The sequence below is a fragment of the Hoplias malabaricus genome, chromosome 9 (assembly GCF_029633855.1).
Source record: "Hoplias malabaricus isolate fHopMal1 chromosome 9, fHopMal1.hap1, whole genome shotgun sequence".
Classification (NCBI taxonomy): Eukaryota; Metazoa; Chordata; class Actinopteri; order Characiformes; family Erythrinidae; genus Hoplias; species Hoplias malabaricus.
Genome location: NC_089808.1, coordinates 20,906,659 through 20,925,346, shown reverse-complemented (window position 1 = coordinate 20,925,346; position 18,688 = coordinate 20,906,659). Strand labels below are relative to the sequence as shown.

Here is an 18,688-nt window from a genome sequence, read left to right as displayed (position 1 = left end):
TACTATGTGTACTGTGTTGGATGTCCATCTGTCCAAGTTCCGGTCTGAGATGGAGGCCATTCTTAGCCATGTTTGTTAAGGGCTCTCAGTTTTGTTGTAAGATTTAAGCATCCTTCAGTATTATTTATGATTACCCTACTGGACCTTTCCCTTTATTTTCCCATATTATCTTGGTATAAGGAGCCAAAAGGACTCCTCCAAGGCCTTCACGAGCTGAATAGAAGGCTTTACAGGTTATTAACTACCAGCATTTTTTTTTGTTTTGTATTTTTTCCAAGACAAAACTTATAATAATGTTTTCCACACTTCCAAAGCCAATTTTATCATCATGCCGTCAACAGAATTTTGTAACTTATTTGATACAGACAAATCAGGAATAGGAGAACACAGAGAGCTGAGAAGGAGGGCTGATTGGAAGAGAACTGAGAAGAGGAGAAAAGATGAAGGAAGCAAGGGATGGAAGAAAGGAGAAGAAAAGGGAACCACTGTTTGTGGCTCTGGGCAAAGTAGCTTGGCAGGTGTTTCCCAGTGTGCTTTGCTTCTTGCTGCTTTCTCATTTTGGCTCAGCCAAGCTCTCAGAAGCTGTCTAGTTTGCCCTCTGGTGCTCTGTGTGTGTGTGTGTGTGTGTGTGTGTGTGTGTGTGTGTGTGACAGACGGTAGATAGGAGTTAACTCACAGCAAGATATGGTGTTCAGTATAGATGGACATTAATTAACCAAATAGTTCTCAGTCTTTAAGGATCTGAGATGTCCCACATTTTTGCCTTATCCTTGAATTTTGGGACTTTGGGTTTGGAAAAATAAAATGGTTTAAACAATTGTTAGAATCTGTGTGTGGAATATTTACAGAAGGAGTTCTGAATACTGAATGACTATGTTCATGCATAGTGGTTAATACCTGCATCTCAGCAGCTTTCATGCAACAGGCCAATGACTTCTATGGACAGATGGGATAGGTGTTTATATATAGGTAGCTGTCAAATGTCTGGCTAAAGGGTCACTGCCTTTCTAATCCTTCTGAATGTACAGCCAAGGGTCTACGTGTAGGCAGGTGTGAAGTAAGTGGTGTATTTGACTGGAATTGCACTAGAATTAATAATAGCAGTTTAAAATTGTGATCTTTCTGCTGTACACAGGGTCAGAGAGACAAAAAAAATATGACTATGAATATGACAAAACTGGTACCCTGGAATAGAGAAAATTGATTCAAATCTGTCACTTGGGGAAAGTATACCATGGTTGTGTTGGTACTGGCAAACATAAACTCTGAACTATTTCAGCAAGTGGACCTGGCAGGATCTGTTGTCTATCCCTGTGTAAGAGATGCACGAGTCTTCTTGTATTACTGAACAGACTCTTCAGTTGTTTCCCAACAAGCTCATTCCAAGTGCCTTACCTCTTGGTAAAGGAATAGCTGCACATGTGCCTAAGATCATTCTCAAAGCCAGGTGTTGGCTAGAAGGAGTCTCTGGAGTGATACAGCTCCAGTTAATACCTTTGACATAGGTTTTTTTTTCTACCAGACCTCACCAATATTTATGTGGCTGAATGTCATCCAATCATCACGGAATTTTTTCAACATCTAGTCTAAAGTCTTTCTATGCAAGTAGAATTTGTTACTGTAGCAAATGTGGTCAAACTATAGCAGAAGTTTGATTTAAAAATGATGAGTAGGTGTTCATCATAAGTTACAACTTTCTTTGCCTAAAACAAATTCATGTCAAGTTTTGTTTTCTGAAACTTGGCAGTGTGGGACATTACCCCCCCTCCTCGAATTTGGGCACTCTTGCAGAGTGCCACTCGTTATTTCAAATTCGTCTCAGGTTCCCTTCTCTGTGCCAACAGGATTTCACTGTTCCTAGTCTGCCTGGTACTGTTCTTGGTTTTAATGAGAGAAAATGATGTGTGTGTGTGTATGTTTGGCACTTCCCTGTAGGATGACACACACACAAACACACACACACACACACACACACACACAAACCTTCTTTACACCTGCTGGAGGTGAATCATTAGCAACTCTTTGGCTGCCACACCCCCACCTCCTCCTCCTGAAGTAAACAGTACGTGTAGAAAGAAATGAACAGCCCTTACCAAGGTTACACTGGGCACACAGTGTACAAATATGTTTGTAAACAGGCTTTTATAGAGAGTGTGTTCCCATCTAACTTTGTGGTTCCATTCGTTTAATGTGGGAAACAAAGAGAAAGTCCAGGACAATAGTCTGATGAATGTATCATGACTTCACAAGGACTGACTTCATCGAACCAGAGCTGTACTTAAGTGGCCGTAAGATACATAAAGCCTGATATGCTAATGCATAAAACATGACCAGCAATGGTTGTAACTCATGAGTGCGGAGAACCCAACTTTACAAACCGAGTCTGATGTATTGGTGTTAAACAATTTTTTTCCCAAGCAATACACATTTTTTCCATTGATATTCATTGTGACCCAGGCTACACAAATTCTGAATATTTACTATATTTTAAACCAAAATATAATAAATATTGGTCTGTTTGTATTTTGACGCCACCATTAACAATATTTAGAATTAGGGTGAATTCCATTTCACTTGCCCCTACCACCTTTGTAATATTCCCCTCTCTTTTGCCTATAGGTATGGCATCCTAGTCGTTTGGGTAAAACCCCACAAATGTCAGTATTTCCTCCTTTAAAAACTGTTATAAATATTGCATTAGCTGAATTTAAGGTCGTTTTAAGGCATTATGAAGCTTTTCCTTATAAATGCAGGTTAGCATTTTATCGCTACTAGCATGCTGTCTCAGTAGGTAGCTAGTTAATTTCCAGTCCCACCTTAACTGATGAATTGGTTATGTTCTAGCAGCTGAGACTATTGCAATATTTAAGGTGGAATTGTAGGTTCTGAACAAAAAGCTGCGGAATATAAATCTGAATTCAGATTCATATCACAGAAGAAATGGGTGATAATATGATTGTAGAACTCTTCTGAAGTTGTATGACAACTTAAATTTAACTAAAGTCCTGCAGTGCTCCTGGCAGTGCTCCCTACAGAGCACTACAAGTAGCCTGTGAATGGAGCACTGCTTGGATGATGTGTCAAGCTTATAGGGTCATCCCCTTTCATAGAAGATTTCAATCACTATACTTTGCAACTTAATTCCAAGTATGAGACTCAAAAAAAAGGGCTAGGGGTAAAAATAAGGAATGGGATTTTCCCTTAATGTTAGAACAGCAGCAACTGGGCTAGCTAGAAAGTCTGGGTTGCAGCATAAGGTAAAGCCTGCACAAGGGTGTTTTAAAATTCATTATTTACAAACCCAGACCCATATTTGTTGGCTTACATCCCATACAAGTTTTGAAGAACCCTGTTGAAGATAATTGAAATTAAGTTTCCTGCTCATTAGTGTCCATTAATATACCTGTTTACACCACATTAGTATCAAGTATACCATGTAAACAAGCTGCTTATTACAAACAAACTTGGCAAATGAATTCAGCACCTTTCAAAGCACACTGACTTGTGACCATTATTTTTGATCAGTATTAAGACTATGAAATCCAAACTATTAATTAATTAACTTGTGAATTAATGAACTACGACCTTATTTAGACATAATTTTTTCCCCTTTTACTTCTTGCTCTTAGCAATAATTAATAAATAAGTGACTTTTTGTTACTCTATTATTTTTGCTAGGCCATATCAAATGTCCTCTTCAGCCAACTATGGTCAGCCATTTTCTAATGGGCACTGACAGAAGGCCTAATCCATATCAGCTACTTCTCTAATCTTGGATGGCACTCCTTGAAGTCAGCTCCTCTTATCTATGGATCTTAGTTATGATTTACTGCCAGTTGAGTCATAAAATGATGGTAGAGGCATTACTGCTTATGACCACACACTATAAAACCACCCATAAAATATACTGGCTTATGTAACAACATCCAGCATGGATTTTACTTGACAATGAGGAGTCATCCATTCCAATTTAAGAGTGACATACTGATACAGTGGTGATCAAAATATCCAAACATTTTAGGTTAGTTCTAGATAGCCTCCATTGTGGACACAGTTGGTTCAGCTATGATCATAATTTTTACAGATTCCTTAAAAAGGCATGGATGATGTGGAGACGTGGTAGGCTAAGGTCATCATGTCCAATGCCAAGTGTGACCAACAGGGGTATGAGGTAAACCAAACACTGAGAGGTGAAACCTTGTCCTCTGGAGTGACAGAGACCATCAGGGATCATTGGGAGGCACTGGCATAGCTGACCTCACTAATACTCAAGTAGTGCTGTGCAATATGATCGCAAATCAATATCATGATTACAATTAATGAAATAATTTTTTGCTTGTTTTTTTGCCCTCATATTTCACTGCTCAAATATTATAGCTTCCGTGTGGCAGATTGGATGGGGAAGAATTACTTGACTATGCACAGTAGTTTGGTTTGAAGGGAAGAGTACAGAGAAAACACAGTGGCAGAATTAACCACTAAAAAAGAAAGAACCGAGTTAAAAGAATGACATAAGCAAGATAATGTCTATTACAGGTTATTAATATTGATATCAATTACTATTGCCCAGTACTAATCTCATGGCTGATTTCCATAAAATCTTGACAGTTCCAACATCTGTTCTACAATCAGAAGTGTAGATGTCATTACAACATCAAAAATGAGACAGACTACCAAAGAAATATTTGATAAGACGCTCCCCCTAACACATACACACACACACACACACAATCACTCAATACCAGAGAACATACCAGTTCCATTCAGACGAGACAGGTGCTATATTAATTTGCAAATTCATTCAGAACCTCTTGATTTAGCTTCTGACTCATCCAAAGAACAGCGGGGACCGCAGCTGGCCATTTCTTATCTTGACCCACGATGCTCTGCTCGCTGATTTCATATGATAATACTGTGACTCACGCATCTTGACTGACTCACAGTCCAGTTTCTGCACTCCACAATCCCAAAAACATCAGGACAGTGTGTGAATACCTGGTTAAATCTGAAAGCACTGTCCAGTCATTTGTGTTAAATTCTTAAAACTTTGTTATTACATGTCTTCAGAGTGGCTGTGTGGACAAGGAAAACATTAAGAAGCTACATTTCAAAAGCTAATAGGTTGTCTCTGTTTTGATGATTGATTACATGTTTGCACATTTTTGCTGTTTTATTTGTATATTACACAGCAGTGCAGAGATTCTCAGAATTCACTGTAGTCTGTAGTTTTAACAGGGACATTATGAAAAATTAAATCACTTTCAAAGTGCATTAGCATATTAATTTGGGGATCTGGAGCACTTACCCACCCATACACTTAGAAACAAGATAAGATTTAGATTTTTATGGGCTACCCCCTGTAGAGTCTGGCTGCATTATTATCAGTGCGACAAAGTTAACTTCTATTCAGTGGCAGTCATATAGCTCAGTGCAAAGGTTTTTTGCTCATCGAACAAGTTGCATCAAACCAATAAATCTGGTCTATTCTGTGTGATTTTCACATATAATCCTTGTATCAAATTATATATATACACATAACACACAATACAGAAACTGTTTAAATGTTTCAAAATAAACACTGTGCCAAAACATACAATTTTGAAGTTACAAAATATGTTAGACAAATATGACAAATTATTCACCACAAAACTAATTTCACACCAGACACGTTAAATGTAACATGTGCCACAACATTCCACACCCAATATGCTGCTTTAATCAATGTACCCTTTCAAACTACCCACAAATGTATTCCTTTTTTCAACAAACATCTAGGTTTAATGAAGCAAATCAAATACAATGAGCACTGAGAAATGAGTGATGATTAAATATGGATAAAACAAGAATGGACAAGAAATAAAACAATGTGAAAATTAATAAAGCCTGGGTTTCTGCTCTTCGTTACTCACTGCTGGGCATGTATATAGGTTCATTTGAACTGGGTTGAAACTTGCAGGTTAGACAGGGTAAGAAATGTTGTGGCATTTGATTTATGAGGTGTTTTGAGCAAAACATGTCACTGAAATTTCATAAAAACTCCAGTACTGTGTTCACTTCTGTAAAAAAGGTATATGTTTGCTTTAAACCTTATGGCAAATGATGATTTTGCACCAGGCCAGGTCAGTCAAGAAGCTATTGGGAGAGTTTGAGTTGCTGAAAATTGGCTAGAGCATTTCAAAATTTAGATGATATAACCTGTGTCTTTCTTCAAGTCTTGCATTTGCATATGGATGGCGATATTGTTTGAAATCCCGATTGTGTGGATAAATGGTTTTGGTTTTTTTCAACATGTATTTCTTACTAATATCTCATATGAGGATGAAGCTGTGAGTAGAGTGTATGTCTGTGTCATGTTTTGAATAAGTTGGGACAGGTTTATATTACCACTGTGTTACATCATGCTTGCTTTTTACAACACCTAATAATCGTTTGAAAGCTGAAGACCATAGCTGATGTAGTTTTGCAAGCTGAATTTCATTTTTCTTTTCCTAGACTTGTGGTTACACATCTGCAGTGGGCCTTCATTCTCACATCTTCTTCTTGATCTTTACACACAAACTTCAGATTATCTGAGTCTTCTGATTATATTATACACTCAAGAATGTGAAACATCTAAAATTCCTTCAACTATGAAACTCTCATATTATTCGCTGGTGATTTTTTGCCAAAGACTTCAGGCTCCACCCTACCTTCTTCATAAAATACAAGGCCTTTCCTAGATGCTACTATTACACCTAATTATGACTGCAACTATTCCAGCATTTGAGAACCTGTCGCAGATGTCAGTTGCATGAGGGTGTAATTACAAAACAGGAAGGGAATTGTTGAAGTTAAATATTTATTCATTAATTTACTTATATAAAAAATGAAGAAAGTGGACTTACAAGTCTCTGCCTTCGATTTGAATCTGCCTTTTGCATACTGTCCTATCTTGGCAATCAAGACTAAAGACCCCACTAGTTAACAACCACATGAGATTTTACCATGACCTTCATTCTACTAAGTGTGTACTGTACAGTACGTCCTTCATATGTGGCACCTAAATCACTGCATAATTACCCCCTCGTCACTTCCTCGTGTCTGAGCCTAATGGCCTCTGAGGGACAGTCAACCCCAGGCCACGTCTCAGGAAAGCTTCCAGACAGATTTATGGCACGGGAATTAAAAAAAATTGCCAATGTGGCAATAAGTGACTAACATGATCTCATTCATTGCTAACTGGCATGGTGGAAGCCTGAGGTTCTTTAGACTATCTATCTATCGTTACATTTATATAGCACCTTTCTAGATACCCAAAGACGCCTTACAATCCACACTGCTCAGAACACTCAATCCACACACTGGCAAGAAGTGGCAGCCAAACGCACACAGCGTACTCTCGACCAGGAACGACCGTCCACCTGGAGGACTGCATCGGGCACTAGGATTTCATCCAGGACAGAGCGCCAATCCATATCTGGGCACACACACATTCACTCACACATACAGACATTCATTGACATACACACTCATTTACTCACACACCAGGAGAGTTATTAGAGAAGCCAATTCACCTACCCTCCATGTTTTTGGACTGTGGGAGGAAACCGGAGACCCGGAGGAAACCTATGCAGACACGGGGAAAACATGGAAACTACACTTAGATGGGACTTGAACCCAAGATCCCAGCACTGAGAGGCGGACATGCTCAACACTAAGCCACCATGCCGCCACTAGCTCTACTCTGAAGGCCTTAAGATGTCTGGATCATTTCAACCTTATTTGTGTTTTATTCATTTTTATTTACTGTAATTGTTAATTGTGTACTTACATTTTCATTTACTATAGTAAAATGTAAAGTGTAGGGTAAATCCTGACTCATACACAGAATTACATTAGATTGTCATCTATGTTATCCAGATACAGCCAAGCAAGCTCTCCCATTGGTGAGGCCTTCAGTAGCTGAACTGAAGGCCTATCAGATTAATCCATCCTATAATAATTTGGAGTGGAATGGAACACGATACATTTTGATATAAACAATGTTTGAGACATATGTTTGGTCAAAGCTTAAAAAACTCATTTAGATGTTTTTACCTTTTTTGAATGTCCATGTTGCATCTAAGACCCCAAGAACTATCATGGTGAAGTACTGTTGTGTGAATCCCATAGAGGTGATTGCACAGGAGGTGTTTTTTTTTTTTTTAACTTGTAATGGATATCCACAGCATGAACTGAAAGTGTAGCTCTAGTGGTAACTGCTACCTGGGAGTTTTTTTTTTCATTAATTCTTTGCCATTTTCACATCTGTGGGTTACACCGAGTTTGCTTTAAAATACTAGGGAGGCCTTTGAAAAGGTGTGATCATATATTCGATTTCTGCTGCCGTTCCAAGAGTGTCTCACCATAGGAGGCAGGGTACAAGAAAAGTGGTGCCTGCAGTTATTTCGGGACATATTGAGCGCACTGGCGTTTTCAGTGAGACAGTGGGTTTGTACTGCTATGTGCTTCTCTGTTACTTACATCCTGCAAGCGGACACAAGCCTTTTCCTTGGCCTTGCTATGGAATACTTTTGGGAATTTGTGGGTTGCTTATGTGGGTGCTTCTGTATGTGGGCATACTTGTGACACTGTGGATCTGCTTGTTGCTATGGCTATGTCCTAAACTAATGTTAGGACAAAGACAGGAAGGCAGGTTTTCTTACTGACTGAGATCTTGTTGTGCAAATATTTGATTATCCTCGTCGAAACTCAAATCCTCCTGTTCATCTAAAGCCATCTGACAAGGAGTTTTAATTTGTCTCGGGTGAGTGCGTAAGCATTGTAGTCTGCCTGTTTATTAGTCTGACGGAAGCATCAGACTAAGGTACAGGTTGTGATGAATTTGTCCATTAGAGAACTGTCCATTCCTAGTCGCCCCCCTCCAGCTGCCCGGTTGTCTGCAGACTCCCTGTCAGCATGACAAAGCTGTTTACCCTGTTTCCAAAGACCATGCACTTTCTTTCTGCCTTACCTCATCTAAACTGTAAGGATATATGAGGGACATGCCTGACCTGGCGTAGGAGGACTGTGGGAAAAGTAGTGATAGGCTGAGCCACACTTTTTTTTTTTGTTCCTTTACAATTAAGATACACAGCTGCCAATACAGATACAGATTCATGGGCTTGTTTTTCTTTAATATAATTGTTGTTTTTTTTGTTTAAGGATACATCATGAGGCTAAAATAGACCACACAGCACATATTATTACAACAGCCACAAAAAACAATAGGTTTTCTACTGTATTTCCTACAAATTTCTTTATCTTGAAAAGTACATCTACTCAAGAAGGCAAAACTCCCCCACCCCTCTTAACCTCTGTATCGCCTCCTCTCTCTCCATTCATGTTTTAATATCACCCTGCCTTAAAGTCCAAGCTCCGGAATGTGGATTGGTAGGTTGATCAGCCCTTCCAGTCCAATATCCATTGAGTGAATGATGTCAGTATTGGACCTGATACTGATATAGGAGCAGGCCCATCTCTAGGAAAAAGGCTGATGCATGTGCTAGACTTTGAAAGACTTTTTTTTTTGCCGATTGCAACAGAAGAATATACTTCCACTACTTAATAGGTATTAGCTCCACCCCCACTGAGTTTTAGGATGGTATAGATCCCCAGTGGTCAGCATATTATCAAGTTGTTACTAACTCCATTCAAATGACAAGGATTTGATATTTCTTAAAATTGTCTTTGAAGGAAAGAACAACAACCACCTTGCTGAGCAATACAACGACTTTCTTTTGCTTCTGGTTGACATGCATCTTCTGTAGTCTTCCATGAAAGATCTGAAGCTAACCCAGGGGCTGTTGTTCAAGTATTTGCTAAAACCTGTTTTTCAGGTGAGCCTGTTATAATTCAAAACATGCTTTCTGCTTTGGAAGAGGCTCTTCGTTTTCTCGCAGACTGATTATGAAACAAGAGGCATCCGGATCACCCGAGGTGACATTGCCCCGTGTGCATGGAACTCGGTTAAGGAGTCAAGGGAGGAAAATGAGTCTGACAGTTACTGAGGGACAGTATTGCGGCATGGCCGATCAAACAGACCCTTGAACTGTGGCAAAATCTCACAATTTATGAGCCTGGGAATATTTAGGAGGCTTTGCAGTTATCTGCTTGGTCCATCCAGGCTCTTCAGGAGAGCTCAAGATATGTCCAGCTGCAGAGGAGGAGTCGAGTCCAAGGGCAGAGTCTTTTGAAAGGCAATAGTGGCCCACGGGGAAGATATGGATGGATGGCTTTTTACAGCAAGCTTGATGGCAAAGAAGATGGGCGAAGCCTTGCTGCTATGTCTGACCTTGGAAAGACTCAGCTAGGTTTTTCCACTTTCTTGGCACTGCTCCCTTTTGCTCACTCAGCAGGGGAGGCTTGCCAGCATGCTCAACTTGTGCTTTCAGAATATTTGATCACTGGGAACTGATGGCAAATACTCCATCTGACTTCTGGGGCTACAACCCATTCTTAAAAAAAAAAAAAGCCCTGAAGGGCCGACTAGGTAGGCTTTATCGCTCTCTCACACACAAGCACAGGGATTTAGCTTTATGGCTTTGAAAACTAGATCTGAACTACCATTTTTTCTCCTCTTAATTCTGTTCCTTACTCTTCAAGGTTCAGCTTCTGTCAATATTTGCAGAGCCCAGACTAAAATACCTGACCTGGTCAAGTGTGATGAAACCTCCTGTTACATAATCCAGTCCTCACTAATAAGTGCAGGCTTTGTGAATCATCTTTGTCAAGGGTGGTGCGTGTAAACATGATGATAATTAGTGAGGACAGTTATACCTGACTCAGTGGAGTGAATAATTCACCAGTGTGAATCATCATCGCTAAGCAGCCTCTCACATGTAATCTCTTTCATAAAGTCTTCATAAATGGCTCAGCAAAAGTAGCGGTACCCAGTAGATACAGAAGCAGCGTCATCCAAATGACAACACAGAACCTATTACTCTATTACCTGACCAATGTTGAAATCAAATCTATGCCCTTGTTTCATAACAAACTAGATCACATAAGGATGGTTTCTTAGACACGTAGACACGCGTAATCCTAATAATATCCACTTTACCTATTTCTTTTGCCTTCTTATGAAATAAATTGATATTTGGAATAAATTGATATTTGATATTTTTAAAAGACTCTGCTCTTATGTGAAAGCTTTGGAATATCACTGAGTATCTGACAGCGTTATGCCAAAACATGGTTACTGAGGTTAGGTATTGACAAGTCTTCCACTTTAATAGGGCTCTGTATATCTCCCACACTTGGCATTGCGCATTGTGGTGGAATATACAAGCACCTTGTAAAAAGCAGATCAAATTCATTCATTCACTTTCCATAGCCACCTCATCCTAATCAGGGTTGTGGTAGTTCTGAATCCTACCTAGAATCACTGGGAACATGACTGGACACACCCTAGACAGTGCACCAGTCCGTCTAAGGGCAGCAGATCAAATTGCTATTTAAAGAACTTATGAAAACTGATAAAATATCCATGGGGTGAGCTTCTTGAGTGTCCTTAAATCTTTTGGCAAACTTCCCCTTCAACAGCATGCTTCCTAGATTTAGCTGCTAAAGAGAGCAGCTGAATTAATTGGATTTTTGCAAAGTACACTGCTTTGATATTTACAATGTGACTCCCACTGCTTGACAGCAAGCCTCTAGAAATAGCTTCTGAAACTACTGTAATAATAATTAGAAATACATGTCAGGCTTGTTCTCCATCTCTCTCTCCCTCTCCTGCTGTGATTCCCTCTCTTTAGCCATAAAATCAATTCATTTGCAGGCTAATAGAGAAACAAGGGAGGGTTAGGGAGATACAGAGCATGTCATGTCAGTTTGTTGCTACTGTAAAGACTTGTCCTTCATACAAATATTCAAGTGGCTCAATCCACTTCCTAATATTGTTCCCTGACAAATATTTGGGCAAATCCTCTTTCTTTTTTTTTAACCCTTCCCCTTGCTTTTGAGTGTTATTTGGAATTGAATTACAATGTCTAGGGGTTAAAAACTTTCCTTACAAAATGGGACAACTCTTCAAGACCCTGATACTTCATCAGAACACAAAAAAGAGCTGCGCTTCAGCAGCAATCTGCTGTGATATTATTCTGGACTTTTAGTGTAGTTAAATTTAGGGCATTTTGCCGTTGATGTTGAATGCAGTTCCACCTTAAATATTTTGCAGTAGCCACAGGTGCTCGAATATGATGCTTTGCCATTTAATGTGGAACTGGACATTGGCAAAATAGTAGTGGTGTTTGTTATGAAGTAGAGGCAATATGCACCGAAACGACATTAAACCAAGATAATACAATAGTTATCATAGTTTATTAAAGAGAGAATTGTGTTCCCTACCCCTCTTTTTCCAACAAGAATTGAGACACGCCTACCCTTATGCAAAAGACAAAGTAGCCTATGCACCTCATGTAGCCCAGAAAACACACACAAACAGAGCATTTTCCTGTTTTATTTCCTATTATTTATCTTTAATATGCTGCAAATGACAGAGTCCAGCTCCATTACGTGATTCCACTAAGATCTGTGATGTATTATACATATTTAACAGATGCCCTGTATGCAGACCGAGTGTGCTATCCACCACATGATCCACCAGCAAACCTCGTCTTGTTCTTACCAGAAGAAACTGCGCCATTGCATGGATTAAGAAAAAAAACACACTTCACTAATCAATCAAACAAATAAAGTAATGCAGAATATAGCAATGCGTCTTTACAGAATGTATAAAAGAAAATAATATAGTGGCGCTCCATTTAATCTATTCATGGCAATGAACCCACACACGTGCATTTGTGCTTAGAGATCATAGTAATGGAGTGACATAATAATAATAATAATAATAATAATAATAATAATAATAATAATAATAATAATAATGTATTTATACTCTGCATCACTCAGCTTCCATTTCCCTGCCCAGGATTACAGGCTATAGTCCCTACCTAGTCCAGAACGTGTGTGTGTGTGTGTGTGTGTGTGTGCATATATACACTGTATGTGTATGCCTTACATGTTATTCTTGCCTCATTCTGTCCATTTTTCTTTCATCTGTCATCCTCCCATCTGACAAGCTGTCATCATTTGAAGTTGAAGGCCAGTGACTGGCTGGCGAGAGCTCAGCCTGGGCTTAGTTTATGTTTCAACATTGGCAGCAATTCTTTAATCATGGCGTTCTCCACAGTCAAGTAGCGGCTTAGTGTGTGTGTGTGTACATGCACTTTCTCATGTTATTCCAATGTGTGTTTGGGGGAACTCTGTGGCTCTCTGGTGCACCGAAGCCTGATTAGCATTAGTGTAATTCGAGGGGCTATTTTTAGCACAGCTTACAACCTCCCCGTTATTTTACGGATTCCCTTGAACTTGATTTTCTGGGAAGTGTATAGTGCCATTAAAGACATTCACTTTATATTGACTGCATATTGAGTGTAACAATGTTACTACCTATATACTCAATGCTACAGATATATTACAAACATTAATTATTTGAAATGAACGTAACACAAGTGTATGTCCATAATTTTTTTGTATGTGCAAAATAGATTTGTAGTGTTGAAACCCATCTGTTATAGAGAATAACCAGCAGTAATTACATTGAAGCCACATGTATTATTAATTTGCACCAACACAACTATTAAATATATATAAAATGGAATCCAGTGGAATCCGTGTATGTGAGTAAATTTTTCACTGAACTATTCCAATACATGTAACAACGGGGACAAATTGATATATCAGTCTTAGAATTCATAAGCAAGTAGGCAGTGGCATAATGTGACTGAATAACTACAGGGAACAGAGTGGGACTAGACTTTTTTTTTATTTATGTGTGGATTACATGAAGATTATTCCACCATAAAGAATGAGAAGTCATGCCTTAAGGAAAAACCTTAGTTGTTCCTATAATGCTCTTTTTTTTAACTAAACTAAATTGTAGATTTGAACATGCTTGTATTAGCACAGTAAGATTTTTGTGCACACATGAGCCATTGGTCAGACCATTCATTCATTCATTATCTGTAACCCTTATCCAGCTCTGAGTCATGGTGGGTCCAGAGCCTACCTGGAATCATTGGGTGCAAGGCAGGAATACACCCTGGAGGGGGCGCCAGTCCTTCACAGGGCAACACACACACTCACACACTGGTCAGACCAGAATTAAACCAATTTAAAACATTTCATATCTGTTAAGTGTATGTCATACTTCCTCAGAATTATCTGTTTACATAGCAGCTTCGTCACTTCCCAAAATTCATTAGATAGATTGTTGCAATGCTTTCAATTGACATTGAATATTTTATAAGAGTGTCAGATCAAACTGCTTCTAGGCTTGTGCCCATTTATCATAAAGTTTTAACACTGTTTGTGTATGTCAAGCATACGCATGGAAACAGTGTGTATGGTGTGTGTGTGTGAGGAGATGTAGGATGTAAACGATGATGGGTTTGGAGACTGCGATTCTCTCAGACTGGCTCATCAGTCACCGGTGTCACACTGCTGCTCAGTGTCTCTCAACTCCTCTCCCCACCAGCTCGCCTGTATTACATCCATAGACGTCCAGCTTAATGACCCCATCCAGGCCTTAACACTTTCTAAAGCCAAAAAAAAAAAAAAACACTTATTGTTTACATCCTTCAGTATATCTCAAGTATTAGAGGTCCAAAATCGACAGTCAAGGTACAAAATTAAAGCTTAAAGTCCCTGATTTTAATTAACTTAGCCATTTTATATATAATCCCTCTCGATAAATAAGTATTTTTGGTCGAAATATACCTTGCCATGAAAGTTATGAAAAAATATTTGTGACAGTACACGTATTTTTTACGGCGCCATATTGGATTCAGTGTATATTTTTCAGGTTCACGAGGACATTATGCTCTACTATGTATGACTAAGAAATTAAAGCTGAAAGAAAAAGATATTCCAAACTTCAGACCTCTTCCTCACCAAAAACAAAATATGCAGCCTTTCGAAGCATGAAAAGCCCACAAGCGACTCACAGACAAAGAAGACGTAGCATCACTTACCTTAGGTTTCCCCCTCAAAACGAGACATGTTCGAGTATTTCCATCAAACCATCGAGTAATCCTCGAGTTTGCGTCAAGAGTACTGGCGAAAGATAAATTCCCCAATAAATAGTACACATTTTCAAAAAATAATTAAAATATCCCCATGGAGCCCTGCCATGACACACATACTGATGTGTTCCTTGGACTCTCCGCTTTCCAATGACACGTCAAACAAGTCTGTAGGGGCAATCAGGGTAGAGTTATGAGGTTGCGCATCCAAGGAGGGACAAACACAGACCCATGCTTCAGAGAAACGCATACCTTTTCAGGGCCTATCAGACCCAGAAGTGCGAGAGACCACTCAAACTGTCATATTTGACAACCACAAGCTCCACAAACAATAATCAAGTCAATAAACATGTTTCAAAGCTTAGAATTTTTTAGTAGCTGCCTTTCCCCCACTGAGACTATTTAAATACAGGAAGGGGTGTGAGGGAGGTTGCCTGCTCTACAGCCAATCAGGATGAAGCTCCCACCTCCAAAAACGTCAGGCATTTAAAGAGACAGTGTACTGGATTAGAAACAAGTGTAAACATCAGACGTAAATGGTAAATCAGAGTAAAACACACCATAACAAAGGGTTTTTCCTGCTTGGTGAGGGTAAAAAGGCCACTTGGAGATATAGGTGACACTATTTTATTATCAAGGAAATTAAAGAAAAACACTGTAAGATGTTGGCATTAGGTGTAGATCTAATATACACTGTATTTCTGCAGTAAAAATAATAACTTTCCTAATGGAGAGCATGGGGTCCAAAAGAACACTTGGAGAGGCCACCTGCCCCCTGTCTACTCCAGCTTAAATAACTTCAATTCACTAGGAGGTATCAACTCCACATTTTGCATGGTGAAAGTAGACTTCTGGAGACACAAGTTTAAAAATAAAAAAAATCTTCGGACTCATGAACTCTTCAGTACCACAGAGTTTTAGGGCCACGGCATTGAAAAAAGATTTTTCTCGGAATTATATCAAGATTATTCTCAGAATTCTGAATTTATTCTTCAACTTAAATCATGATAATGCTTCATTTATTCACTGCTGGAGCAGGAAGCCTTTCAGGCACTTCATTTCAGGCAGAAAATGCAAAAAAAGCCCAACTCTGCTATGGTGCCTAACATTGAATCTAAACCACTGAAGACCATTTAACCCTGCTAGGATCCCCTATGGACAGCTTGAAACTAGATCTTTTTTATACCGTGTGTGTGATCGTTTCTCACTAGCAGACTGAGATTCTATGGAACCTGGAGTTCAAATCCTTTTGGCCCAGCACTGTTTATTATGATAGAATTCGATAAACTTCAAAAGTAAATTTGGTGATTTTTGGCTCATTTGCAGCAGTTCTTTGAAGATACTGTGAAGGTTTCCCACAGCTTCTCCTGGTTAATTAGCCTTATCAGCCTCAGACCTAGTAGGAAAAAAACAGAGGTCTAGAATAACAGCAGCCTTGTTCATTTCACGTGTAGCCATGTGTGGCCATGTGAAGCAGACCAGGTATGCTTGTAGCTTTCTAGACAGATGGGTAGCTATATTATGGCTTCAGAAGCAGCAGCGGTGCTGTAGACGGGGACCAGGCTCCAGTGGTAAGAACTATCCATTATTCAAGAACTCTGTCAGCTGGAGTGGAGGAGTGTTCAGCCAGATATGGAGCGACAGTTGCACATACCGGAGCTCTCACACTCACACAGTAATCATTGCCAGAGAGGGACGGGCTGTTTTGTGTTCCAGACTTGTTAAAAAAAAAAGGTTTCAAGAACCACTGCTGGCTCTATACTGTTTCTCTTTTCAACAGAAATAATATTTGAGATATCATTGAGATTGTGTGGTTGGAAATCCTGTTTTTAAGAAGCTGAACACTGTTTACTAACCAGGTACTGACCTCAAACACTTGTTTGTAACAATGTCCAGTTTTTTGCTTTTTGATTGGCTTGTTAATGACTTCCATGCAATGTGTTTTATTTTTTTAAATGGTAGGTGGATATCCTCGAGGTTTTACTGGTATATTTGTTTCACATGCATATGTTTTTGTTGCAGCACCATTTGGAAAAAGCCCTACTCATTACACTAAATCACCCATTGATAGCTGGATAAAAATTGGCATGGCAGTGACAATATTACGATCATTGCCATAGCCCTAGTCCTGATGTCTGTTAATATCTGCATCCTAACTCTCTCTCTGTCTTTTCCAGCGGAACCACTGCCTCTGATGGACCTGTGTCGGCGTGCCGCTCGACTAGCCCTTGGCCGAGACCGGCTCCAGCAAATCGAGACATTGCCTCTACCCCAGTCTCTGAAGAATTACCTCCAGTACCAATGAGCAGAATGTGGAGCACACACACACTCATGGACTTGCACAGCACAGGCCTGAGGTGCAGCTACTGTAGTGCCGTTGCCAGGCTCCTGAGGGCTAATGTTTACACTGAGAGCTGTGGCTGGTCTGGACACTTGGGATTAGTTTATCTTCCCCTTCATGATTTATTTTATTTTTTTTTAATTTTGGATACCCTTTGGGAATCTTGGAATTTCTTTAAGTTATTGATGGTAGGAAAAGAGTAGATGGACTTGAACATGCCTGCAGCACCTCCTGCTGGTGGGTGAAACATACAGCCTCTCCCCGGATGCTTGGGGAAGCATGCAAAAGCCTTGGGATGCCTTTGAGAGTTTGCAGCAGTGCTCCTATATTCCATAAGGTCAGGCAACCTCTGAGGCAGGGCCTCATGAGACTGGAGCCTCAAAACCAAGCACCAAGAGGCCAGGCTAAAGAGATTTGGTCCAGTGATTTGCACTCTTTGGTGGTGGCACAGTGTCCTAGAAGGTGCCCGACAGGTCTTACCCTTCACACAATGACGACAAAGGGCCTTTGCTGACCTACTATATCCATAACACAACTGTACACAGAGAAATAATGAGGGAACGTATGTATACAAGCAGCAAAAATACTCCAACAAGCCTCGAGCATTTGCATTCCCCTTATAATCTGCATCACAGTTTTTTATTCTGAGTTTGTACCTTGATTTAAATGCGTGTATGCATCTCCCAGAGGATGACGGTTATGATGATGACTTTACCACGATATTATTGCTATGTTTTATTTATCAAAATCTAGTTCCTTTTTTTAATGAGGATGAGAGTGTGCTGACTAGCGCATGAAATTTGGACCACCTTTTGAAATCCATCAAATATGGCTTTTTATTTTAAACCATGAAGCTGCTTTTATTCTTCTTATTCGTGTTCTACTTCTTCTTCTTATTATTATTATTATTAATATTATTATTATTTTTATTATTACTGATACTGATATATCTGCCTGATCAGAAGACCTTCTGTGGCAAACAGTGGAATGTAAGGACATCGCTAATGTTAGCATATTTGAAATGTGAATAAAATCCAAGTGAGTTCACTGTTCCAGTTTTTTTTTTGTGGGGCTAAAAACATGAGGGTGTGTGTGTGCAAATTTAAGCATACTGCTGTCCAAAAACCAAGCTCAGCTGAGCCTATTTACATAATATCAACCCATTCTCCCGGACAGCTTTTCCTACATCTCCATCTCTCTCTCTCTCTCTCTCTCTCTCTCTCTCTCTCTCTCTCTCTCTCTC

General features: G+C 39.5%; 1 protein-coding gene across 2 annotated transcripts in view; it reads left to right on the top strand.

Moving 5' to 3' along the window:
* Positions 1-18,451, top strand: part of spsb4a (splA/ryanodine receptor domain and SOCS box containing 4a) — a 62,233-nt gene extending 43,782 nt beyond the window's left edge. For both annotated transcript variants that reach the window (XM_066681590.1, XM_066681591.1), the window contains exon 3: positions 17,282-18,451. In XM_066681590.1, the coding sequence (XP_066537687.1) occupies positions 17,282-17,409 (128 nt within the window). In that variant the 3' untranslated portion in view covers positions 17,410-18,451. The remainder of the gene's footprint in view (positions 1-17,281) is intronic.
* The last annotated feature ends 237 nt before the right edge of the window (positions 18,452-18,688 follow it).